The sequence below is a fragment of the Saccopteryx leptura genome, chromosome 1 (genome assembly GCF_036850995.1).
Source record: "Saccopteryx leptura isolate mSacLep1 chromosome 1, mSacLep1_pri_phased_curated, whole genome shotgun sequence".
Classification (NCBI taxonomy): domain Eukaryota; kingdom Metazoa; phylum Chordata; class Mammalia; order Chiroptera; family Emballonuridae; genus Saccopteryx; species Saccopteryx leptura.
Window position 1 is genome coordinate 55,164,993 of NC_089503.1, and position 27,548 is coordinate 55,192,540.

General features: G+C 39.5%; 1 protein-coding gene across 1 annotated transcript; it reads left to right on the top strand.

The window, feature by feature from the left end:
- Positions 1-15,271: 15,271 nt before the first annotated feature.
- UBQLN3 (ubiquilin 3) lies at positions 15,272-17,069 on the top strand. The gene is given in 2 exon segments (XM_066360621.1): positions 15,272-17,041; positions 17,043-17,069. Coding segments are annotated over 2 exon segments (1,797 nt in total).
- Positions 17,070-27,548: the final 10,479 nt, after the last annotated feature.

The following is a 27,548-nucleotide window of genomic DNA, read 5'->3' on the forward strand; positions in this document are numbered from 1 at the left end:
AACCATAGGGTTTTGCTGGACTGTTACTGTTCTCTCTCTAGCATGGAGAGGTTAGGCTGCCACCACCTTTACTCACATTCATAAAAAACAAACAAAACCAAAACAAAACAGGCTTCCATGGGACACAACATTTTCCAGTAACATCATTCCTCAGCATATGTTTGTAGCTTGCATTTTCTTTTTTTTTTTAGTTTTTATTAAATTTGTAAATGTATTGTGTTAACAGGGATTTAAGTGTCCCACTCAATATAACACTCTCACTCCCCAACAGTGCGCCCCCCATTACACCCCCTATAGCCCGTTTCCTCTGACTCTGTTGCTGCCCTTCCCTCTGGGATTTGCTATCCTTTTATCTGTATCTATGTGTTATGTATATATAATTTCATTAATTATTTTATCTTCTCTGATCATGCCTTCTCACACCTCTTCCCTCTGATAGCTGTCCCTCTGTTCCCTGTGACCCTGCCTCTGCCTCTGTTCTGTTCCTCAGTTCCTTGCTTATGAGATTCCACATATAAGTGAAATGATATAATATTTGTCTTTCTCTGCCTGGCTTATTTCACTTGGCATAATAATCTCCAGGTCTATTCATGCAATTGCAAAAGGTAAAATATCCTTTTTCATGGCTGCATAGTGTTTCATTGTGTATATGTATTGTAGCTTTTTTATCCACTTGTCCTCTGATGGACACTTTGGCTGTTTCCAGATGTTGGCTATTGTAAACAATGCTGCAATAAACACGAGGGTGTGTATCTTCTTTTGAATTAGTGTTTTGGGATTCTTAGGATATATTCTTAAAATTGGGATAACTGGGTCAAAAGGCAGTTCTATATTTAATTTTTTGAGGAAACATTATACTGTCTTCCACAGTGGCTGCACAAATCTGCATTCCCACCAGCAGTGCAGGAGGGTTCCCTTTTCTCCACACCCTCACTTGTGTGTTGAATTGCTAATGAGGGTCATTCTGACAGGTGTGAGGTGGTATTTCATTATGGTTTTAATTCACATTTCTCTAATCAGTGACGTTGAATTTTTTCATATACCTATTTCCTCTTTGGAGAAGTGTCTATTCAGTTCCTCTGACCATTTTTAAATTATATTGTTGACCTTCCTGGTGTTGAGTTTTACAAGTTCTCTATAAATTTTTGGTTATTAACCTCTTATCAGACATCAGCAAATATGTTCTCCCATTGTGTGGTTTGTCTCTTTTATTTTAATTAATGGTGTCTTTTGCTGTGCAAAAGCTTTTTAGTTTGACATAGTGCCATTTGTTTATTTCATCCTTTATTTCACTTGCCTGTGGAGATATATAGGCAAATATATTTATTTCTATGACAGATATCAGAGTTTACTGGCAATATTTTCTTTCAAGATTTTTATGGTTTCCCGACTTACATATCAGTCTTTTATCCATTTTAAGTTTGTTTTTGTAAATAATGTGAGTTGGTGTTTTTGTGAATGGTGTGAGTTGGTGGTTTAGTTTCATTTCTTTACATGTACCTGTGCAATTTCCCAACACCATTTATTTTATTTTATTTTATTTTAGTTTTTTAGTTTTTGGGTTTTTTAAAATTTTTTATTATTAATTTTAATGAGGTGACATTGATAAATCAGGGTATATGTATTCAGAGAAAACATCTCCAGGTCATTTTGACATTTGATTATGTTGCATACCCATCACCCAAAGTCAAAATGTCTTTTGTCATCTTCCATCTGATTTTCTTTGTGTCCCTACCCTCACCAACCCCCTCCCTCTCTTGCCTTCCTCCCCACACCCCACCCAGGTAACCATCGCACTCTTGTCCACGTCTCTGAGTCTCATTTTTATGTCTAATCTATGTATGGAATCATATAGTTCTTAGTTTTTTCTGATTTCCTTATTTCACTCAGTATAATGTTATCAAGGTCCATCCATGTTGTAAATGATCCAATGTCATCATTTCTTATGGCTGAGTAGTAGTCCATAGTATATATATACCAAAGCCTTGTAATCCACTCATCTATAGACGGACACTTGGGCTGTTTCCAGATCTTCGCTATTGTGAACAATGCTGCCATAAACATGAGAGTGCATTTCTCCTTTTGGAACAGTGCTACGGTGTTTTTAGGGTATATTCCTAAAAGAAAAATAGCTGGGTCAAAAGGCAGTCTGATTTTTAATTTTTTGAGGAATTTCCATACTGTTTTCCACAAAGGCTGCACCAGTCTGCATTCCCACCAGCAGTACAGGAGGGTTCCCTTTTCTATACATCCTCAACAGCACTTATTCTGTGTTGTTTTATTGAGTGCCATTCTGACTGGTGTGAACTGATATCTATCTTATTGTGGTTTTAATTTGCATTTCTTTAATGATTAGTGATGTTGAGCATTTTTTCATATGCCTATGGCCATCTGTATATCCTCTTTGGAGAAGTGTCTATTCATTTTTTGTGCCCATTTTTTTCTTTTTTTGTATTTTTCTGAAGCTGGAAATGGGGAGAGACAGTCAGACAGACTCCTGCATGCACCCAACTGGGATCCACCCGGCACGCCCACCAGGGGGCGACGCTCTGTCCACCAGGGGACGATGCTCTGCCCCTCTGGGGCGTCGCTCTGTTGCGACCAGAGCCACTCTAGCGCCTGGGGCAGAGGCCAAGGAGCCATCCCCAGCGCCCGGGTCATCTTTGCTCCAATGGAGCCTCGGCTGCAGGACAGGAAGAGAGAGACAGAGAGGAAGGAGAGGGGGAGGGGTGGAGAAGCTGATGGGCACTTCTCCTGTGTGCCCTGGCCAGGAATCGAACCCGGGACTTCTGCACGCCAGGCCGATGCTCTACCATTGAGCTAACCGGCCAGGGCCATGTGCCCATTTTTTGATTGGATTCTTTGTCTTCTTGGTGTTGTTTTACAAGTTCTTTATAAATTTTGGATATTAACCCCTTATCAGTCCTATTGTTGAATATATTCTCCCATTGTGTAGTTTGTCTTTTTATTCTGTTCTTATTGTCCTTAGCTGTGCAAAACCTTTTTAGTTTGATATAGTCCCCATTTGTTTATTCTGTCTTTTATTTCACTTGCCCGTGGAGATAAATTGGCAAATATATTGCTGCAATAGATGTCGGAGAGCTCACTGCCTATGTTTTCTTCTAGGATGCTTATGGTTTCACGGCTTACGTTTAAGTCTTTTATTCATTTTGAGTTTATTTTTGGGAATGGTGTAAGTTGGTGCTCTAGTTTCATTTTTTGCAGCTATATGTCCAATTTTCCCAACACCACTTGTTAAAGAGGCTGTCTTTACTTCATTGTATGCTCTTACCTATTTGTAAAATATCAGTTGCCCATAAGCTGTGGATTGGTTTCTGGGTTATCTGTTCTGTTCCATTGATCTATATGCCTGTTCTTATGCCAGTACCAAGCTATTTTGAGTACAATGACCTTGTAGTCTAACTTGATATTAGAAAGTGTGATACTTCCCACTTTATTCTTCCTTTTCAAGATTGCTGAGGCTATTTGTGTTCTTTTTTGGTTCCATATAAATTTTTGGAATATGTGTTCTATATCTTTGAAGTATGTCATTGGTATTTTAATTGGTATGGCGTTGAATTTATAAATTGCTTTGGGTAATATGGACATTTTAATGATGTGTATTCTTCCTAACCATGAGCATGGTATATGCTTCCACATTTGTATCTTCGTGGTTTCTTTTATCAATGTTTTATAATTTTTCGAGTACAAGTCTACTTGATTAAATGTACTCCTAGGTATTTAATTTTTTTAGTTGTAATAGTAAAAGGGATTATTTCCTTAATTTCTCTTTCTGACAGTTCATTGTTGGTGTATAAAAATGTCTCTGATTTTGGAATATTAATTTTATATCCTGCCTCTTTGCTGAATTCATTTATCAGGTCTAGTAGTTTTCTGACTGAGACTTTAGGGTTTTCTATATACAGTATCATATCATCTGCAAATAATGATAGTTTTACTTCTTCTTTTCCAGTTTGGATGCCTTTTATTTCTTCTTCTGATCTGATTGCTGTGGCTAGGACTTCTAGAACTATGTTGAATAAGAGTGGTGAAAGGGGGCACCCCTGCCTTCTTCCTGATCTGAAGGAGACTGCTTTTAATTTTTGCCCATTGAGTATGATGTTGGCTGTGGGTTTGCCATAGATGGCCTTTATCATGTTGAGGTATGTTCCCTGTATTCCCACTTTGCTGAGAGTTTTGATCATGAATAGGTGCTGGATTTTATCAAATGCTTTTTCTGCATCTATTGAAATTGTCATGTGGTTTTCTCCTTCTGTTTGTTTATGTGATGAATCACATTGATTGATTTACGAATATTGTACCAGCCTTGCCTCCCCAGAAAAATCCCACTTGATCATGGTGTATGATTTGTTTCATATATTGCTGGATCCAGTTTGCTAATATTTTTTTGAGGATTTTAGCATCTAAATTCATTAGCAATATTGGCCTATAATTTTCTTTCTTTTTTTTTTTTTTTTTTTTTTTTTTTTTTTTTTTTTAAATAAATTTTTATTAATGGTAATGGGATGACATTAATAAATCAGGGTACATATATTCAAAGAAAACATGTCTAGGTTATTTTGTCATTAAATTATGTTGCATACCCCTCGCCCAAAGTCAGATTGTCCTTCGCCACCCTCTATCTAGTTCACTGTGCCCCTCCCCCTCCCCCTAACTCTCCCCCTGTCCTCCCTCCCCCCACCCCTGGTAACCACCACACTCTTGTCCATGTCTCTTAGTCTCATTTTTATGTTCCACCAATGTATGGAATCATGTAGTTCTTGTTTTTTTCTGATTTACTTATTTCACTCCTTATAATGTTATCAAGATCCCACCATTTTGCTGTAAATGATCTGATGTCATCGTTTCTTATGGCTGAGTAGTATTCCATAGTGTATATGTTAAGCTAATTTTCTTTCTTTGTGTTGTCTTTGCCTGATTTTGGAATCAGATTTATACTCGCCTCATAAAAGAAGCTTGGAAGTCTTCCTTCCTCTTGAATTTTCTGAAATAGCTTGAGAAGGATAGGAGTTAGTTCTTCTTTCAATATTTGGTAGAATTCACTTGTGAAGCCATCAGGCCCAGGACTTTTCTTTTTTGGGAGTTTTTTGATAACTGTCTCAATCTCATTTGTTGTAATTGGTCTGTTTAGGTTTTCTGATTCTTCCAGATTGATTTTTGGAACATTGTATGTTTCAAGGAATTTGTCCATTTCATCTAGGTTGTCTAGTTTTTTGACGTACAGTTCTTCATAGTATTTTCTTACAATATTTTGTATTTCTGTTGCGTCAGTTGTTATTTCTCCACTCTCATTTGTAATTTTATTTATTTGAGTCCTCTCTCTTTTTTTCTTGGTGAGTCTGGTTAAAGGTTCATCCATCTTGTTTACCTTTTCAGAGAACCAGCTCCTGGGTTCATTGATCCTCTCTATTGTTACTTTAGCCTCTATGTCATTTATTTCTGCTCTGATCTTTATTATTTCCTTCCTTCTACTAGCTCTGGGCTTTACTTGATGTTTTTTTTCTAGTTCTTTTAAATGCAGGGTCAAGTTGTTTATTTGAGTTTTTTTTCTAGCTTCTTGAGGTATGTCTGTAATGCTTTGAACTTCCCTCTCAGGACTGCTTTTGCTGTGTCCCATAAATTTTGAGTTGATGTATGCTCGTTATCATTCGTTTCTAGGATTTTTTAATTTCTTCTTTGATCTCATTGTTAACCCATTCATTATTTAATAACATGCTATTTAGTTTCCAAGTTTTTGAGTATTTTTCAGTTTTTCTGTTGTGGTTGATTTCTAGTTTCATGCCATTGTGATCAGAGAAAGTGCTCAATATGATTTCAATCTTCTTAAATTTGTTGAGACCACTTTTGTGCCCTAACATGTGGTCTATTCTAGAGAATGTACATGAGCACTTGAAAAGAATGTATATTCTGGTTCTGAAGATATCTATTAAATCGAGTTGGTCTAGTATGTCCTTTAAGTCCACTGTTTCTTTGTTAATTTTCTCTCTTGAGGATCTATCTGTTGATGTTAGTGGGGTATTAAAATCCCCTACTATTATAGTATTGCTGTTGTTCTCACCCTTTATATTCATCAAAGTCTGCTTTATATATTAGGTGCTCCTATATTAGGTGTTTAGATATTTATAATGGTTATATCTTCCTGTTGGATTGTTCCCTTTATCATTATGTAGTGTCCTTCTTTATCTCTTACTATAGCCTTTGTTTTCAAGTCCATTTTGTCTGATATAAGTATTGATACCCCAGCTTATTTTTCATTTTCATTTGCATGAAATATTTTTTCCATCCTTTTACCTTCAGTCTATGTGAATCTTTTATTTTAAGGTGTGTCTCTTGTAGACGGCATACATAAGGGTTCTGTTTTCCTATCCACACAGCTAACTTATGTCTTTTGATCGGATCATTTAATCCATTTACATTTAAGGTTATTTATTTATTTATTTTTTTGTATTTTTCTGAAGCTGGAAATGGGGAGGCAGTCAGACAAACTCCCACAGGTGCCTGACTGGGATCTACCTGGCATGCCCACCAGGGGGTGATGCTCTGCCCATCAGGGGCATTGCTCTGCCACAACCAGAGCCATTCTAGCACCTGAGGCAGAGGCCATGGAACCATCCTCAGTGCCTGGGCCACCCTTGCTGCAATGTAGCCCCGGCTGCATGAGGGGAAGAGAGAGACAGGGAGGGAAAAAGAGGGGGAGTGGTGGAGAAGCATGGATGCCTATCCTGTGTGCCCTGGTTGGGAATCAAACCCGGGACTCCTGCATGTCAGGCTGATGCTCTACCACTGAGCCAAACGGCCAGGGTTTAAGGTTATTATTGACATGTAGTTGTTTATTGCCATTTTATTCTTTAAAGTTGTATTCCTCTTTTGCTATATTCTTTTCCCCCTTTAATCTGTTTATAGCAGGTACCTTAGCATTTCTTGAAGCATTTGCTTGGTTGTAGTGAATTCTTTGAGGTTTTTTTTTATTTTTTTTTTATTTTTGGTCTGGGAAGCTTTTTATTTCTCCTTTAATTTTAAATGATAGCTTAATAGTCTTGGTTGTAGGTTCTTGTTCTGCATTACTTTGAATATTTCTTGCCATTCCCTTCTGGCCTCAAGTGTTTCTGTTGAGAAGTCGGAAGTCATCTTTATGGAGGTTCCTTTGTAGGTGATAGTCTTTTTTTCTCTAGCAGCTTTTAATATTTTCTTTGTATAACTTAGCTTTGGTATTTTAATTATAATGTGTCTTGGTTTAGATTTCTTTGGGTTTCTCTTTAATGGAGTTCTTCAGGCTTCTTGAACATGTGAGACTTTTTCCTGCCTTAATTTAGGGAATTTTTCAAATTATGATTTGACTGAACAAAGGTTCTATTCCTTGTTCTTTCTCTTCTTCTTCAGGAATCTCTATGATGCAGATGTTATTTCTTTTCATGTTGTCACAGGCTTTTTGAGTCTCTTTTAGAGTTTCCTCAGACTTTCTGAGTCTCTTTTCCTTTTGCTGCTCTGCTTCTATACCTTTGTTTATCTTGTCCTCTAACTCACTGATTTGATCCTCAGCTTCATTCATCCTGCTTTTAATTACTGCCATTGTGGCCTTCAATTCTGATATTGTATTTGTCATTTCTGACTGGTTCTTTTTTATTATTTCAATTTCCTTTTTTATATTTGCTATCTCTTTATTTAGGTGTTTGTAATAACCATCTTTTGTTGTTCTAAGCTCTTTGAACATCCTAACAATAGTTCTTTTAAACTCTGCATCTTTAAATTTGGTTATACTCATTCAGATCCTTTTCTGGGGATTTCTCTTGATTCATTTGGGTTGCATTTCTCTGCCTGCCTATTTTATCTGTGCATAAGAAGTGTTTGGATACTGGATTCCAATGGGTGCTGCCTCTGTGTTCCCTAGGTGTGGTCTGTCTGCAGGCCCACCACCCCCACTGCAGCTGCCTAGGGAGTTCGGGTATGGGCGTTGCCAGTGCTGGCCTGCTGCAGTTTCTGACTCTCCTCCACAGGAGGGGCTGTGTTCATTGCCCAGCTCTACAAGCCTCAGCTGGTCTTGGCTTTCGCCCCAGACTCACAAGTGGGGTTGCACGCTGTGCATGGGCCACTAGCCTCAGCACTAAGGGCAGGGGTGAGCACCTTTGCTCAACTGCTGGTCTCTACCTTTTCCCAGGCTTTCACCCCACCCCTGTGGGTGGAGCCGGCTCATGTGTAGGGCCACAAGCCTTGGCTTTGCAGGTTAGGTGAGGCTGCATGCCTGCGGGCCCTTGCTCAGCAGCAAATCTCCACCCATCCCGGGATCCTGCCCTTCTCCTGCAAGCTGGGTTGCAGGCGGGCCCGCAGCTGGGCCTGACTGCTTTTGTGCATCCCCTCTGCCCCTGTGAGGCTAGACTGAGCTCACACCGGGCCTCAAGCGTGGCTGGCCTGTCTTCCACCCCCACCGCACTTCTGTGTCCAGCTGCTGCCTGCCCTCCAGCTAGCCCTCAGCAGTGTGGGTGGTGGCGCTGCAGGTCAGACCCTAACACACCATACTGTAGTCCTGAATTCTTCCTCCTTCCTAGTGGCTCTACTCTGAGTTTTGTGGGAGAGCTTGTTTGGCTGGTGTCCTGCTTCCCTTTGCTGGTATTGCTGGTTCCAGGGGAAATATTCTCTTCAGATTTGGGGAGAGACTCAGCCCAGGGGTTAGGGTGGCTGTCCCTCAAAGTGTTTCTACCTGTGCCTCCTAGATTACACTCTCTTCCTGCTACTTCAGTTCTCTCCTCTCTTCCTGTCCCCCAGAGCCCTGGGTGGATGGTTGTGAAAGAGGTTTTCTGTGCGGTCCCTTTAAGAAGAATTCTGGATCTGAGAAAAGTGTCTCTTTCTCAGAAACAGTATCCTGACTTGATTCGCAGCTAGATACTGTCCATACACCTCTTCTAGTCTCTGGGGCTGCAGGCTGAGGCTTTGTTCCTGGGGCCACCCCCTCTGCTAAACTCTTTTCTTACCAAGCCAGTTTCTCCGGGCTGCCATTTGCTCCAGGGAGCTAGGAAGTCCTCTCCACATTTCTGCTTGTCCTACCAGTCTTAACGTGGCTTCTTCAGTGTTCCTTGGTTGAAGAGTCCTCTTAGTTTAGTTCAAAGTTGGTTTTTCCAGACAATGGTTCTTAAAATTAAGTTCTAATCCACTTTGATTCTGAGAGTTGGAAGTTGGTACATCTGCTTATTCCATCGCCATCTATGGGAAAGGCCCTAACACCATTTATTAAAGAGACTGTCTTTACTTCATTGTATACTCTTGCTTCCTTTATTAAATATCAATTGACCATATAGGCATGGGTTTATTCCTGGGGTTTCTTCTGTTTCATTGATCTGTATTTCTGTTTCTTATGCCAATACTAAGCTGTTTTGATTACAATGGCCTTATAATATAACTTGATATCAGGAAGTGTGATACTTCCCACTTTGTTGTTCATTTTCAAGATTGCTGAAGCTATTCAGGTAATTTTTTGGTTCTATATAAATTTTTGAAATATTTGTGCTAAGTCTGTGAAGTATGCCATTAGTATTTTAATAGGAATTGCTTTGAATCTATAGATTGTCTTGGGTAACATAGACATTTTAATGATGTCAATTCTTCCTATCCATGAACACGGTATATATGCTTCTACTTGTTTGTATCTTCCCTGATTTCTTTTTTCAATGTCTTATAATTTTCCAAGTATAAGTCTTTTACCTCCTTGGTTAAATTTATTCCTAGATGCTTTTTTGTTGTTTTTGTTGTTGCAATAGTAGAGGAGATTGTTTCCTTAATTGATCTTTCTGACAGTTTATTGTTGTATAAAAATGCCACTGATTTCTGGATATTAATTTTATTTCAAGCCACATTGCTGAAATTATTTATTAGGCCTAGTAGTTTCTTGACAAAGACTTTAGGGTTTTCTATGTACAGTATCATGTCATCAGCAAATAATGACAGTTTTACTTCTTCTTTTACAATTTGCATGCCTTTTATTTCTTCTTGTTGTCTGATTGTGGCTAGGACTTTCAGAACTATGTTGAATAAGGATGAAAGGGGGAACCCCTGTATTGTTTCTTTTTTTTTTAATAATTTTATTTTTTTTAATGGGGCAACATCAATAAATCAGGATACATATATTCAAAGATAACATGTCCAGGTTATCTTGTCATTCAATTATGTTGTATACCCATCACCCAAAGTCAGATTGTCCTCTGTCACCTTCTATCTAGTTTTCTTTGTACCTCTCCACCTCCCTCTTTCCCTCTCCCTCTCCCCCCTCCCCCCATAACCACCACACTCTTATCAATGACTCTTAGTCTCACTTTTATGTCCCACCTACGTATAGAATAGTGCAGTTCCTATTTTTTTTTGATTTACTAATTTAACTTCGTATAATGTTATCAAGATCCCACCATTTTGCTGTAAATGATCCGATGTCATTATTTCTTATGGTTGAGTAGTATTCCATAGTGTATATGTGCCACATCTTCTTTATCCAGTCATCTATTGATGGGCTTTTGGGTTGTTTCCATGTTCTGGCCACTGTGAACAATGCTGCAATAAACATGGGGCTGCATGTGTCTTTACGTATCAATGTTTCTGAGTTTTTGGGGTATATACCCAGTAGAGGGATTGCTGGGTCATAAGGTAGTTCTATTTTCAGTTTTTTGAGGAACCACCATACTTTCTTCCATAATGGTTGTACTACTTTACATTCCCACCAACAGTGAATGAGGGTTCCTTTTTCTCCACAGCCTCTCCAACATTTGCTATTACCTGTCTTGTTAATAATAGCTAATCTAACAGGTATGAGGTGGTATCTCATTGCAGTTTTGTTTGCATTTCTCTAATAACTAAAGAAGATGAGTGTCTTTTCATATATCTGTTGGCCATTTGTATTTCTTCCTGGGAGAAGTATCTGTTCATGTCCTCTTCCCATTTTGTTATTGGATTGTTTGTTTGTTTGTTGTTGAGTTTTATGAGTTCTTTGTATATTTTGGATATTAGGCCCTTATTTGAGCTGTTGTTTGAAAATATCATTTCCCATTTAGTAGGCAGTCTGTTTATTTTGTTATCAGTTTCTCTTGCTGAGCAAAAACTTCTTAGTCTGATGTAGTGCCATTCATTAATTTTTGCCTTCACTTCTCTTGCCTTTGGAGTCAAATTCATAAAATGCTCTTTAAAACCCAGGTCCATGAGTTTAGTACTTATGTCTTCTTCTATGTACTTTATCGTTTCAGGTCTTATGTTTAGATCTTTGATCCATTTTGAGTTTATTTTAGTACCCTGTCTTGTTTCTGATCTTGAGAGGAGTGCTTTTAATTTTTCCCTTGTAGCTTTCATTTTCTATGATGAACCAAGGTCCCATCTCCTTTTTTCATATCTCATCATGAGTATCTCAGCCAATTGGTACAAAAACAATTGTAGTTCAACTACTCAACTATTAAATAATTTAATAAGTTCTTGCCATAAGTTAATAAGTCAACTATTGTTTTAAGCATCAAAGAAACAGCAGTGTTAAAGATTCATTACTTATGGAGTTTACTCCCTTTTGTGGGGATACGGTATTCAACTTAGAGATATGTCAGGTGATGATATACCATGAAGAAACATGAAGGACATTAAGCTATTTATTCTAAATAGGCAATAATCAAGACCTCTGAAAAGGTGACCATTGAGCAGAAATCAGAAGGAGTTCGAGACTTCAATATGCATTTCCCTGGGAAAAAGATGTTCAGGAAGAAGAGCCTACATAATAAAAGTAAAAGCCATCAGGTAGGACTCTTCTTGTGTTTGAAGAATAAAAAGCAAATGATGTAGCTGGAGTGACCAAGAAAATGGGGTGGAAGGGGGATAGGACATCACAGGAATCATGAAGAGATTTGTAGGACTAGTGAGGACTTTAGATTTTACTATGGAAATCAGTGCTGGATTTTGAACAAAGGAATGAAGTGATTTAATTTATTAGCCTTGTTTCTGAGAGGTGACAAGACTGTGGTAAAAGAAAAAGTTGAAAGTAAAACAAGTAGGTGTTTTTGTGATAGAGCAGGTAGAAGATGGCAGTGTCTGAGACTAGGGCATTAACAGTGGAGGTGGTAAATATTCTGATTCTGGACTGCAAAGGGGATCCACAGAGATGTCTGTGCTCTTCACAGACCACCCATTGTTCAGCCTTGACATATTCATCAGCAAGAGCAAAGGATAGGTGCACAAAACTCCAAGTGCACCTGTAAACCTATTCCCAAAGACTCCCATTCCACCACCACAACCTCCTAAAATGATACACCTTAAGAAAAAAAAAAACATATAGCTAGAACTGATGCTTTATATCCCCAATAAGACATCCTATTAATCTAATTAAGTCTTATACCTTAGTTGGCTCAGATTACATAAAAAGCCTAGGCTTTCCAGGTCATCTTTTAAGTTCTTATCCAAATATACTTGAACATCTCTCTGATTCAACATTCCAATCATCATCAATTCTCCAAACCTTTCCACCTTACCATTTAAAACTCACAATTTAGCAACAACAAAACCCTTATCCATATAACTTTCCAAAAGTTCCCTCATCTTTTTTGCTGTAACTGAATTCTGTCTGTGCACTGGGGACACTGCTCTTCCAGCAGTGCTGTTTGCTTTGTCATTCCCTATGGACTTAGAAGTGGGGTAGGTGTTCTCCTTGCACCATCTTTTGCTTTCTGCTTATTATCTAGTTTGACCACTACTCCATATCTATCGTTATAACCATTCTGGCACAGCACTCACCTAGAAAACTCACCATGATCTATCCAACTCCACCTGATCTCTGCATAGGCAAAGAAAAACAGACAACTGTGCTGACTAATCACATCTAAATTTATTACCAAAAGCCTTAATTGGTCTGTTAGTGAACCTCATACATAATCTTACTCCAATATGTCTCACCAGAGTCTGCATTAGAATAACCTGGACAGTGCGTCAAAACACTCATTTCTGAGCTCCATTCCAAGAGGTTCTGTTTTAATAGGTCGGGAGTGAAGCTCCAGGTTTTGCATTTGTAATAAGTTTTCAGGTGATGCTGATGCTGCTAGTCTGGGGAACCACACTTAAAGATCCAATGTCTTAGTCCTTGATCTTATGTTCTGAGATAACAATTTTATAATTCTTCCACTTTTCTCAAACCTTCACCATCCCCATTTCTATTTTTATTTATTTATTTATTTATTTATTTATTTAGTATTTTTCTGAAATGAGAAGCAGGGAGGCAGACAGACAGACTCCCACATGTGCCTGATCAGGATCCACCTGGCATGCCCACCAGGGTGCGATGCTAAGCCCATCTGGGGCATTGCTCTGTTGCTACTGAGCCATTCTAGTGCCTGACGTAGAGGCCATGGAGCCATCCTTAGCACATGGGCCAACTTTGTTCCAGTGGAGCCTTGGCTGCAGGAGGGGAAGAGAGAAAGGAGAGGGGGAAGGTTGGAGAAGCAGATGGTCACTTCTCCTGTGTGCCCTTGCCAGGAATTGAACCTGGGACTTCCACACCCCGGGCCAATGTTCTACTGCTGAGCCAGGGGCTCCATTTCTATTCTTGATCACAATGCATGTTCTGCTTTTTGCATATTCCAAGAAGAAGACAGTGATCAGAAGTGACTTACAGCTGTGTCCATCATTAACTTGAACAATTAACTTGCATCTGTACTTGTACACTCTGCCCTCCATCTTGTATTGAATGACATGTCCATGCTCCTAAATCAAACTCTCCACTAATTTATCTACTCAATAATTTACTTTTGAAATTGTTTTCTTTCTCCTGCATCACTTTTTTTCTCATTGGATAATTCCCATCAGAATAAAACTATGTTGTAATATTGTCATCTTAAGAAAAAACAAAAAAAGCCTTTATCGCCACATTACCATACAGCCAGCATTCTCCCCCCCCCCCTCACTTAGAATACTCTTATTGGATCCAGTTTCTTTCCAGCCCATGTGATTTTAAACCCAAGCCATCAAGTTTTCTGCTCCCACCATTTTCCCAAAACTCATTTCATCATAGTCGTAATTCTGTCTTGTCAAATCCAACATAAATTATAAGTTCTCATCCTATTGGTCTACCAGTATCATTTGACACATGTGGTTACTCTCTCCTTTTTAAAACTTTTATCTTTCTCTCTTTCTCTTGGTCTTTTTTTTTTTTTAACCTCTGTCCTTTTTCTATATTCATTAAGCTCATGATTCTAAATACCTTGTCAATGTGGATAAACTTTAGACTCATGATATTTAACTATCTTCTACACTTCCAGTTGGATATAAAATAGACATATCAGATATAGGTAACAATGAAATCTTAATTTTCTCTATAACAACCATATTTTCTCTGTTTTGTTTTTGTTTTTTCTAATCTCAATAAATAGCCCATCTATTGTTGGAGTTGTTCTGGAGGATAATAACAGTTCTTTTTAACTAAAAAAATTGTTATCCTTCATCCCTTTCTCATACTCTAGCTTCTGCCCATCAGAAACTCAGTACTTTAAAAATATAGAAATAATTTATGACTAATGTTGACTCAGAGCAAAGACAGAAACATAAGCTGTCAGGAAGAAGAAGGTAGACTGAAAAGTAGCTGGATCTGAGTATTAATGAGGACACAAAAAGTTAAGGAATCTTTCTTAGTTGTTTAACCAAGTGAGTTTCCACATACTACATACCAGGGGTTGTGGAAACAGGACTCTTAGACTCAGAAGGAGGGTCAGCCAAGGCCTCTCACTATTAAAATAGCAACTGAGACAAAGTAAGTGGCAAAGTTGAAGGTTGGGGTGAGGGATGCTGGAGAAATTTCAAGAGCCCATTGTATGAAGCTGTGATGTCAGTGCTGAGGTCACAGAGGTGACCTGGTGGAGTGGGTTTCAGCCCAGAAGTCTTCAGGGCTGGCTGTTCAGCAAGATGAGGGCAGTTGGAATGCTTTATAAGTAGAAGGACGGGGTCACAGCTGATCGGTATGTATTTGCCAAACTGGGTTCTTTTTCTTGCCACTGTGGACCTCTTTCTCAGGGTCTCAGGTGTTCCATCCCTAACCTCATCATCTCTCAGACCCATAATCCTCTCAAAGGATCATATCCCAGGAACCGTCATTGCCTCTCCTATCTGAACCCTCCAGTTTTCCCACTCTGAAATCCCAAGCCCTCTTCTGCTTACTTTTCCTACTTTCACCACTGTCCAAAAGGATGACTTTGGTCTCACATTCCTATCCTCCAGCTGTTTCCCCACAGACCTGGGCCTCCTACTGTACACCATGGCCAAGAGTGGAGGGGCCGTGCCAAAGGACAGCCTAACACCTGTCCAGGATCCCCACTTCATCAAGGTGACAGTGAAGATGCCCAAGGCCAAGGAGGACTTCTCAGTTACGGACACTTGCACCATCCAGCAGCTGAAGAAAGAGATATCTCAGCGCTTTAAGGCTCACCCTGATCAGCTGATCCTAATCTTCGCTGGAAAAATTCTCAAGGATCCAGACTCACTGGCACAGTGTGGAGTGCGAGATGGACTCACTGTCCACTTGGTCATCAAGATGCAGCGCTGTATGGTGGCCACTGAGTCCCCAGCTTCTTCAGTCTCTCCTCCAGCCCCTGGGTTGCTCCCTCAGCCAAGCTCCATTTACCCAGCAGATGGGCCACCCACCTTTAGCTTAGGTGTCCTCACAGGCCTCAGTGGGCTGGGTCTGACTTCTGGTAGTTTCCTTGACCATCCAAGCTCCCTGTTGTGGCAGGATGTATCTGTGCCTGAGTTTGTGGCTCAGATCATTGATGATCCTTTTGTCCAGGGTCTTCTATCCAACACAGGCCTTGTGCACCAGCTGGTTCTTGACAACCCTCATATGCAGCAGCTGATCCAGCACAACCCTGAGATTGGCCATATTCTCAACAACCCCGAAATCATGCGGCAGACGCTGGAGTTTTTACGCAACCCTGCCGTGATGCAAGAGATGATGCGTAGCCAGGACCAGGCCCTCAGTAACCTGGAGAGCATCCCTGGTGGCTACAATGTGCTTCGGACCATGTACACAGATATTATGGACCCAATGCTCAATGCAGTACAGGAGCAGTTTGGTGGCAATCCCTTTGCTATCACTACTGCTAATGCTACCACGAACAGCAGTCAACCTTCAAGGATGGAGAACTGTGACCCTCTTCCCAACCCCTGGGCTTCTACATATGGAGGCTCAGGTGGCAGGGGAGGTAGGTGGCCTGAGAACCAGAACATATCTGAAGTTAAAAATAGGGTTACCAACATTCTGGCTAATATAGGGCTTTATGACTATCTCCAGCAATTACATGAGACCCCCCAGTTCCTGAGAACCTACCAGCAGGGGACTGCATCTACCCTCAGCCCAAGCCAAGAAACACCACCAACAGGAAATCAAGATCCTCCAACTTCATCTTCATCCCAGAAACCTGAGTCAGCCCCCCCACTCTTCAAAGAGTCAGTAGCAATGAAGGGCAAGTCCTCTTGTCCAGCGTTCCTGAGATATCCCACAGAGAGTAGTCCTAGGAAAAATGAAAGCCAAGATGGTACAGGGAATGGCTCCACTGGTCACAACAGCAGCCTGCCTGATCTTATCTCAGGGCTGGGGAGTGTTTCCAACAGGTCCTCATTTGTTCCTTCACCACCTTCCCCCATGGTGGCTACCCCTGGGATCTCTGAACATGGCTGGCTGCCGCCACCAGCTTATCCAAGATCTCTGCGGCCAGCCAGCATGAATCAGGCCCCACATTTGCAGGATAAGATGAGCCAGCAGCTGCCCCTGCTGCTGCACCTTCAGGCAGCCATGGCAAACCCTCGTGCCATGCATGCCCTGCTGCAAATTGAGCAGGCTCTGAAGGTCCTGGCAATTGAATCACCTCATCTCCTACTGTGGTTTATGCCTTGCCTAGGAGGGTTGGAACATATGGCAGGAGGTGCAGAACCTATAGAAGGCACCCATATACCCGAGGCTCCTTCCCCAGCCCCAGTTCCTGAGGATCCCCCAGCACAAGGATCTATGGAGCTAGGCTTCCATTCCTCTCCCTTCCTCCAGATACTGCAAGCCCTAGCTAGTAACAATTCCCAGCAGCAGCAGCCCGACTCTCACTTCCGGGTACAGCTTGAACAACTGCAGGCCATGGGCTTTCAAAATCCCGAAGCCAACCTCCAGGCCCTCATAGCCACAGGAGGTGATGTGGATGCTGCAGCGGAGAAGCTGAGGCAGTTGTAGGAGCATGAGTCATTCTGACTGTACCTTTTCCTCTTTTCTCCCATATCCCACTGCTTAGCTCCCCCATTCTTGAATGCAACCGCATTATGAACCAAATTTACTATGATGCCCTTTACTGCAGAGACACTGTCACTTCAGAGTCAATGAGGACAAATGAGGGCCAGAAACAGGGTGAAGGTGCTGTGAGTGACCCAACCACCCCTGCCCCTGTGCCATCGTGGTGCCCAGTCTGAGCTCCACCTATGCCTGACTTGAGATGCAATTACATCCAATTTCCAGTGTCAGTTGCTGCCTGTGTCTGATTCTTTGTGGGCTCTGAGAAATGGGAACATGTGGGAGAAGTGGTCAGAGCTCTGTGCATGAATGGGAGGGCTTGAGGGGACACTGGAAGTGTGAAATTAGAAAATTCAGAGGCATGGGGAATAGAGCAAGGTGAGCCGAGGCAGCTTTCTTAGTGAGCTTCCAAAGGTCCCCTGAATTTTGTGTCCTGTGGGAACTGCTACCATGTAGTTCATTCTTTTTTTTTTTTTTGTATTTTTCTCAAGTTAGAAGTGGGGAGGCAGTCAGACAGACTCCCGCATGCACCTGACCGGGATCCACCTGGTATGCCCGTCAGGAGGCGATGTTCTTCCCATTGGGGTATTGCTCCATTACAACCAGAGCCATTTCAGTGCCTAAGGTGGAGGCCATGGAGCCATCCTCAGCACCTGAGCCAACTTTGCCCCAATGGAGCCTTGGCTGCAGGAGGGAAAGGAGGGAAAGAGAGAGATAGAGAGAAAGGAGAGGAGGAAGGGTGGATAAGCAAATGGGCGCTTCTCTTGTGTGCCCCGACTGGGAATCAAACCTCCACAGGCCAAGCCAATGCTCTACTGCTGAGCCAACTGACCAGGGCCCATGTATTTCATTCTTTAGTGCTTCTACCACCGGCCTGACTGAAGAGTGAAAATGGACAGGTTCTTATTTTTATTGCCCCTGAAGACTATTGTACAGGTGGCTCTCATTTTCTGGATTTGAGGCTGATCCCTGAGTGAAATTCAGGCTGAGCTCTAAGATGCCCCTATATCACCAGGTGTACAAAGTTACTTTCCTTAACAAGCAGATTCAGAGAATTTCTGTCATTGACACAGACTTTACCTGCCCTGTATTTTTGTCTTTCTTGCACCTCCTAGCTATGACATTAAATACCTACCTTGGGCTCCACCTTCACTTTTAGGCATTCAATGAGAGTAAAAGAGAGATGATACTGCCCTCATCAGTTTATCATCTGGTAGTATGAACTGTTCACATTGTATTTGAAGAGTGGTACTCATTTGTAATTACAAACGATGATAAGTGCTAAGAAGAAAAAGCAGAGTGTAAAATATATGATGAGTTTGATCTCTTCTGCAGAGACAAGGAAGACTGCCATGAGAATGCACTCTAAGCTACCATCTGAAAAGTAAGAATGAAGTAGGTAAAGGTTTGAGAGGGGAGGTAAGACTATTCCAGCAGAAGACTCATTAGATACAAGGCACTGAGGTAGAAGTTGTCACACACAGGAAGTGCCCTTGGAATTTTGGACTAAATTTTAGTTTCCATTCAGGGTTGCTTCCTGTTGCTTATTACTTCTAGGGTGAAAGTGTTACAATTCATAAATCCAGTGAAAAAACCATGCCTTCCAGTCCCCATAGGCGTAAATATACCCATGGACTCACACTGATAAGCACACTATGGAGAAATGCACCAACATTCAGTGCATATTCACAGGTAAACACGTCTTCACAGAGGCACACCTTATGTCCACCTGTATAAGGCTACACACACAACACAGAGTTTTATCACAAAAAGGAAATATAAACATTTTTAAAAATTATATTCCTGTCAAGGAAAGAGAAGTGTCTTTGGTAGAGGACACTGCTGTGGTACAAGTGGCTGTGGTGTGTGTTCAAATGTCAGAGATTCAGCTTTGGAGGCCCTTTCAGAGACTGGGAGAAACAGAAACTCTACTTAGAACCCAAAATACTTGAACAAAACTATCTTTACTTTTTAACTACCTGTAGGTGGCTTAGAGATAAAAAGAGGTTTTAGGGACAACCTCTTTCTCCCATTGCTTTAGTGTTTAATATCTAAGTGGAGCACCAGATCCCAAGACCTCCTCTATCCTTCACTTTAATCCCCATCAGTGGGAGAGTGCTTGTCAAAATCAAAGGAATTGTAGTTTATGACTGTGCAAGGGGAAACAAAGATAAAAAGTCTTGCCTCCCATTTTCTGAAACTAATAAGGCAAGTGTTTGGGGGCTACTTCCGACTGGAAAGATAGATGTACACCTACCATCTCTAATTTTCATCCTGGAAAAAAAAGAAAACAAAGAATGGATAAAGAAATGTTGCTGCTTTCATGTGTCTTATTATGAGGAAGGAAAGCAAATTTACCAGGATGGATGGAAAGGAGGGAATCTGCATCTAAAAGTCCTGGATAGGGAGAAGAGTTCATTAAATGGACTCATTTCTGGCCATGTCTTCTGGAGAGCCGCCCTCTACAGTTGATGGGGTATTTAGAATCTTTGCTATAGACTCATCAATAACTGAACTCTTTAGCCCTATTCCTTGCTCCATAGTGAAAGAGGTGAACTTCCAGGAGAAGGGGTTTCCTGGGGCAGGCACAGTCACTGTTCTCCAATAGCAGCTAACATAGGGTCTGGTGTATGCAAAGCACTAGGTAAATAATTAAGTCAGTATTGAATGAAGAGTGAGGAAATGAGTGACTGAATGAGAAAATGGTTGAGGAGATTAAGTGATGTCAACAGAACAAACTTCCAAACCTATAAGAATTTTTTACGACTTTATTTGAGCCAAGCTGTCTACAATTGCCGGGGAGCGAAGTCTCAATGGATTGAGAAGATGCTCTAGAAAATGGCAGCTTCCCTACTTATTTTATACATTAGAATCAAAGGGGAAGATGTAAGAGGGTTACATGAAATTGATTAGTGATAGATTAGGGAGGTACAAGAAAGCAAAGTGGGGAAATATTTGGGATTGGATTAAAAGTAAAAATATGTACAGGGGGTCCTTGGGTTACGACATAGTTTCATTCCTATGACAGTGAAGTAACCCAAATTTTGGTGTAAGTCAAAACACAGATTAGCCTAATGCAAATGCAATACTTGCACTTTTTACAGTCCAAAATGGTTATAGGTAAGCATACTGGGAGATGCCAACTCCCTCACTCATAGGCCGTATTACTGCATATTCTTCCACAGTGCGCAACCAAACTAGTTCACCCAGGTAGTTCATAAGTATGACACTAACAGTGTAAGCCGAACACTCACGTCTCAATTTTTTAAAGTTTTTGGAAGTGACATAAACTTTAAATATTCTATGTTGAGACTGCCATAACCCAAGGACACCCCCTCTATACTGAAATTTCTTATGCATACGCAGACATAAGGTAATTACATGGTTTGTTTGTTGTTTGTGACAGAAACAGAGAGAGTCAGAAAGAACAGATAGGGACAGACAGACAGGAAGGGAAAGAGATGAGAAGCAACAGTTCTTTATTGTGGCTCCTTAGTTGTTCATTGATCGATTTCTTATATGTGCCTTGATCGGGGAGCTACAGCAGAGTAAGTGATCTTTTACTCAAGCCAATGACCTTGAGCTCAAGCTGGTGAGCCTTGCTCAAACCAGATGAGCCCACGCTCAAGCTGGTGACCTCGGGGTTTTAATCCTGTGTCCTCTGCATCCCAGTTCAATAGTCTATTGTGCCACTGCCTGGACAGGTGCTAATTAACATGGTAATAACAACAATAAGGGTGTTTGTTGGTTCCTGCTCTGGTATGATGCATGCCCTGAGGAGGGAAGAAAAAGAAAATTACCCATATGTTACCAGGTAAGTTATTATAGATATGACAATATTCTAGAAAAGACAACAAACAGGCTAGATTAAGGTGAGCATTGACCTTTGTTAAGAAAAATACCACTCTAGGACATGACTACCCACCATAAACTGCTTTTAGTTAGAACGTTTTGGCCCTGACCATTTACTAAGTGGCAGAGCATTGACCTGCCCAGTGTGTGGCGTTTTAGGTTCAAGTCCCAGTCAGAGCAGACAGGAGAAGTGACCATCTGCTTCTCCACTCCACACCCTCTCTTATCTCACTCACTTTCTTTCTCTTCCCCTTCAACATCCATGACCCTATCAGTTCAAGAGAGTTGACCTCAGGCACTGAGGATGGCTTCTTGGAGCCTCCACCTCAGGTGATAAAAATAGCTCGGTTGCCAAGCAATGAATGACCCTCTAAGGGTAGACCATCACTAATAGGGGGCTTGCCAGGTTGATTGGTTGGGGTGCATGCAGGAATCTGTCTCTGTTTCCCCTCCTCTCACTTCTTAAGAAAGTTTTCATTTCAGACCATCCTGTGTGGTCACTTTAGGTCTCTGAGTTTGAAAGGCCACCATACATGCTTTTTCTGAGCTTGTCAGGTTCAGCATGTGGCTCCTTTTTCATCCACAGGGCTTTGAAAAGATCCCACACTAAGGGGATTAATACAAGCCCAAAATTTTCTAGATATTTTAGGGTTGCAAAAATTACATTGACTTTTAATAAGTGTTAACACTTTTTATGTTTTTCTATATGCTAGGCCTTGTTCTGAGTTTTACAAATGAAACCACACAATATTTTTTTTAATGCAGATCATATTATTATTTATATTTTTCAAATGAGAAAAACTGAGGCATAGGAAGAGGGTAAAAGCATTTCCTTTAAAGTTGCACAGTTTCTGTATAGTAGAGCCAGGATTTGAAATTAAACAGTCTACTTCCAGAGCCTATACTCTTAAGCACTGCACTAAATGATGTTAATGCTTTAATCCTTACTCATAGTGCAAGGGACAGAGTTTGTGGTATTAAATTGAAATTTATTCACCCTTGACTTTTGAAAATATCTACACTGGACTAAAATATCTTTCTTTCCATGTTTCTCATATGAGTATATGTGTATCTATTTTTAAAAATGTACTACTGCTATGCTTCTTCAATTATTTTATTTATTTATCTGTCTATTGGTTTTTCTTTAAAAATTTTTCTCAATTGCAGTTTACACTCAATATATAATATTTTATGCAGGTTTTAGGTGTACAGTATAAAAGTTAGATAACTATATACTTTACAAAGTGGTCTCTCTGTTATTTTAAGTACTTACCTGGTACTATACACAGTTATTTCAATATTTTTTACTATATTTCATATGCTATAGTTTATCTCTTTTGAACTATTTTGTAACTACCAATTTGTAGTTTTTAATTCCTTCATCTTTTTCCCCCAGTCTTTCAAATTATTTTAATTTTGAAATATTTAATAGTAAAAGACCAGTGCATGACTCATTATTGCTTTATAAAATCCCATTGTCTAATTTGTTGCTTTTTCTGAATTCAGATGTCAAATTTCAGAAAAAGGAAAATGGCATTTTAGTTGGCATTCCTTTACATTTATCAATCAGAAAAAAATTGAGAAATGTATTAGAGATAGTTTTATTCTTTTAAAATAAGAAATGTTTCTATTTTTTTATCAAGAACTGTAGTTTTTTTCAGATAAGTTCTACACATTTAGCTTTATTTAAACATTATATTTTTTTGGTTATTTTAAGTAAAATTTTTTCATTATATTTTTAGAAAGGATATTACTGTGATGAAACCGTGTTATCATCAGTTACATTTTAAATTCTTATTTCCTTTTTGTCATTGATTTTCAAACAGCAAGCCAATATTTTCTTGATAAATCGTCATTGAGTCTCTACTATTCTAACAGTCGAAACCCTTCTTTTCTAAAACCATAATTTGATTTCCCTTTCCAATTTAAAAATTTTAATATTTAAAAAATATTTAGATAATATTAATAAATAAAATAAGAATACAAAAACCTCCTGCAATAATTCCACTACTGAGATAACACTGCTAACTCTATGACAGTGTTCTTTTATATATTTTGCAGAACTGGTATTATATTGCACACACTGTTGTATAGCCTGCCTTTCAACTTGTTTGTATAGTATGGAGCTTTACTTCCAACATACTAACGTCACCTTTTGCAACTTATTAGTTTGGTAAAATATTTCCAGACACTTATCATATGTCAGAAACTGTGCCTAGTGCTAGAAATACAAATGCTTAAGGAACTTATAATGTTGTAGAGATAACAGACTTCAAACAAACAAACAATAAATAGAAGGAATAGCTAACACAGAGCATTCACCAAGAACTAGGCACTTGTCTATAAACTTGTACATATTGACTTACTTAGTTCTTAAAAGAACCCTATAAGGTAGGTACCATTATTAAACCCATTTTACACTTGAGTAAAGTAAGGTATAAAAATGTTATGTGTCTACACCCTGGCTGGATAGCTCAGTTATTTAGAGCATTGTCCTGAAGCACAGAGGTTGCTGGTTTGATTCCTTAAGTAGGGCACCTACAGGAACAGCTCAATGTTCCTACTTCTCCCTCTCTTTCTCTCTCTCCTTCCTTCTCTCACTGAAATCAATAATTCAAAAATTAAAAAAAAAAAAAGAATGTTAAGTGTCAAGTCTAAGGTTACACAGCTAGTAAATGATGGAGACAGAGACTGGGTTTGAATTTGTGTTTCTAGGGGCTGCACTCTTAATCTCCATTATATATTACTTCCTATTACATAAAAATATTGAATTATAATTATAATACATTTCATTAAGAAAATAAACAAAGTATGTTTCTAGGGGAGGAGGAATATATTTTTAGAAGGATGGTCATAGTATATCTCTGTGGAGAGAATATTTATGCCAAAACTTGAATGGTAAGGGGAAGCCAGACACTCAAAGAGCTGGGAGAAGAATGTTTCAAGCAGATGGAAAAAGTGTGAAAAAGGTCTCCAAGTTCAGACAGAGTTTGATACATTGGAAGAAAAAGAGGAAAAAGAAAAGAATAGAGGGTTGTGAAGAGGAAAAATAACTATCCTTCTACGCTTCTGAATTCTGTCTAAAAAATTCTTTTTGACTAATAAATTAACACAAAACAAATTAACAGGAGAAAATGACCAAATTTATAACATATGTACGTTTCAGGGTTCCCTAAGACTATGGGGCCTGAGGACACATGGGCAGTTGAGGCTTATATACTATTCTGAACTAAGGAGAAGGAGGCAGGGGTCTGAAATTTCAAAGAGAAAGTAGGCAACACACAAATAGATGAAAAAGAGAGAATTTGCTCAGCAAATTATTGCTGGGCCACCAAACATTGGGACACAGAGTCCAACCAATTTTGCTATTCCTCTCTGTCTGTTCCACGTAGTTCACATTATGTTAAGGTGATGGCTTGATTCTTTTAAGCAGGTTTTTCTATCTGAGTTCCTTTAGGCAGTTAAAGATTCTTTCTGAGTATTTTGTTTCTTATAACAGCCAGCTTAAAATAATACCCTAATAAACATAGTTTGGGGTGAAAAACTTTGTTTCTCCTCAGTGTCAAGATTACAGAGAATAAGAGGGAGAGTGCATTAAGGTGAGGTGTGAAAGACAGGTGAGTGTAAGATCGCACAGGGCTTTGTTGCACATGTACAGAGTATGGATTTTGTTTTCAATTTATGTGGAACGTGAATGAGAGGGCAGCAAGGGTGGAAGCCAAGTCCTGTCAGAAGACCTATGCAGGCATTGTAGCGAGAGATGGTGTTGCCCTTAGGTTTTCTGGTTGTTGTTTTTTTTATATATAATTCAATAAAGGTTTTTGAGTCGCTTTTTATTGTTTAGAATAAGCAATTAAAAACTACTTATTGATTTTAGAGAAAGAGGAAAGGTGAGAAAGAGAGAGAAACATTGATTTTGTTGTTCCACTTATTTGTGCATTCAGTGGTTGATTTTTTTATATGTCTTGACTGAGGATCAAATTTTGGTGTATAAGTACAATATTCTAATCAACTGACAACCAGCCAGGCCAGACTGGGGATTTCCACAAAGGCATATGGCAAGAAGTGGCAAACTGAAAATATATTTTGGAGATAGAATTTATAAAAATTTTTAATAAGCTTAGATGTGCAAGGTTTAGAGAAGGGAGACTTGGAGATCTGTTTATTTATTAAGCTAATGTTAATTGAACACCATCTCTATGACAGGTTCTGTGCTAAGTGCTGAAGAAGGGAGGTATTCTAGACACAAAGCCCTGCCTTCACAGAACCAACAGAGAAACAGGCACCAAACGATCAATCTAACTTCAAACAAAGGTGACAGGCTAAGAAGAAAGTTAATATGATAAGGAAACAGAGAACCACAAGTGGGCTTTTTTGGGGTAGTCTAGGAAGAACATCATTTAAGCAGAGATGTGATGAACAAAGGGAGTTATGAAAGTGAAGGGCAGGAGCAAGAAGAGTTCCTGGTCAAAAGAAACATCAGTTCAAAAAACACGCAGTGAAGGCCCTGGCCAGTTGGCTCAGTGGTAGAGCGTCGGCCCAGCATGTGGAAATCCTGGGTTCAATTCCTGGCCAGGGCCCATAAAGGAAATACTCATTTGCTTCTCCACCCTTCCCTCTATCCTTTTTCTGTATCTCTCTCTTTCCTTCTCACAGCCAAGGCTCCATTGGAGCAAAAATTGCCGTGGTCACTGAAGATGGCTCCATGGCCTCTGCCTCAGGTGCTAGAATGACTCTGGTTGCAATGGAGCAATGGCTCATATGGGCAGAGCATCATCCCCTAGTGAGCATGCCAGGTGGATCCCCGTGGGGTGCATGCGGGAATCTGGGAGTTTGTCTTTCTGCCTCCCCACTTCTCACTTCAGAAAAATACAAAAAAAAAAAAAAAAAGAAAACAAACAAACAAGCAAGCACTAAGTGTGTTCCAGGGACAGAAGCACTCTGCATTTAGATTCACTAAAGTATAATAAGAAAAACCGTTGATGGTTTTGGGATAAAAGGTGGGGTAAATTGAATTATATTTTTATTTTTTAAATTTTATTTAGAAAATTAACTTTAACACGGTGACAATAATCGATAAGAGTACAAAGGTTTCAGGTGAACATCTCTATAGCATTTAAACTGTTAATTATGTTGTATACCCATCACCCAAAGTCATATCCTTTTCTCTCACCTTATATTTGTCCCTCTCTATACCCTTCCTCCCCCACACTCCTCCCCCACCTTCCCTTCCCCCTGGTTACCACTTCATTTTTATCTATGTCCATAAGTCTCAGTTTTATATCACACTTATGTATGAAATCATACAGTTATTAGCTTTTTCTGATTTGCTTTATTCACACAGTATGTTCTCAAGGTTCATCCATGTTGTTGTAAATGTCACTATATCATCATTTCTTATGTCTGAGTAGTATTGCATTGTATATATGTACAACATCTTATTTATCCAATCCTCTTTTGAGGGACACATTGATTGTTTCCATGTCTTGGCCACTGTGTATAATGCTGCAATAAATGTGAGGGTCTTTACATACCAATGTTTTCAAGCTTTTGGGGTAGATGCCCAGTAGAGGAATTGCTAGGTTATATGGTAATTCTATTCTTAATTTTTTGAGGAACCAACATATTTTCTTCCATAGTAGTTGTGCTAATTTGCATTTCCACCAGCAGTGAATAAAGATTCCTTTTTTTCCCACAGCTTCTCCAACACTTGTTATTACCTGTCTTGTTGGTAATAGCCAATCTAACAGGTATGAGGTAGTATCTCATTGTAGGTTTGATTTGCATTTCTCAAATAGCTAGTGAAGATGAGCACCATTTCATATATCTCTTGGCCATTTGTATATCCTCTTGGGAGAACTGTCTGTTCCAATTCTCTCCCCATTTTTTAACTGGATTATTTGCTTGTTTGTTGCTTAGCTTTGAGAATTCTTTATATATTTTGGACATTAACCCCTTATCAGAGCTGTTTTTGCAAATATCTCTCATTTAGTTGGCTGCCTATTTGTTTTGTTGTCAGTTTTTTTCTTGTGATTTGTTTTGTTTTTCTGCTGTGCAAAGCTTTCTAGATTGATATAGTCCCATTGATTTATTTTTGCCTTTAATTACCTTGCCTTTGGGTTCAAATTTATAAATTGTTCTCTGAGGTCAAAGTCCATGATCTTAGTAACTATGTTTTCTTCTATGTAATTTATAGTTCCAAATTTTATATTTAGGTCTTTGATCCATTTTGAATTAATTCTTGTGCAGGGGAACAAACTGTAGTCAAGTTTCACTCTTTTATATGTGGCTTTCCAATTTTCCCAGCATCATTTATTGAAGAGACTTTCTTTTCTCCATTGTGTGTTTTTGGCTCCTTTGTTGAAGATGATTTGTGGTTTTATTTCTGGGTTCTTGTTTCTGTTCCATTGGT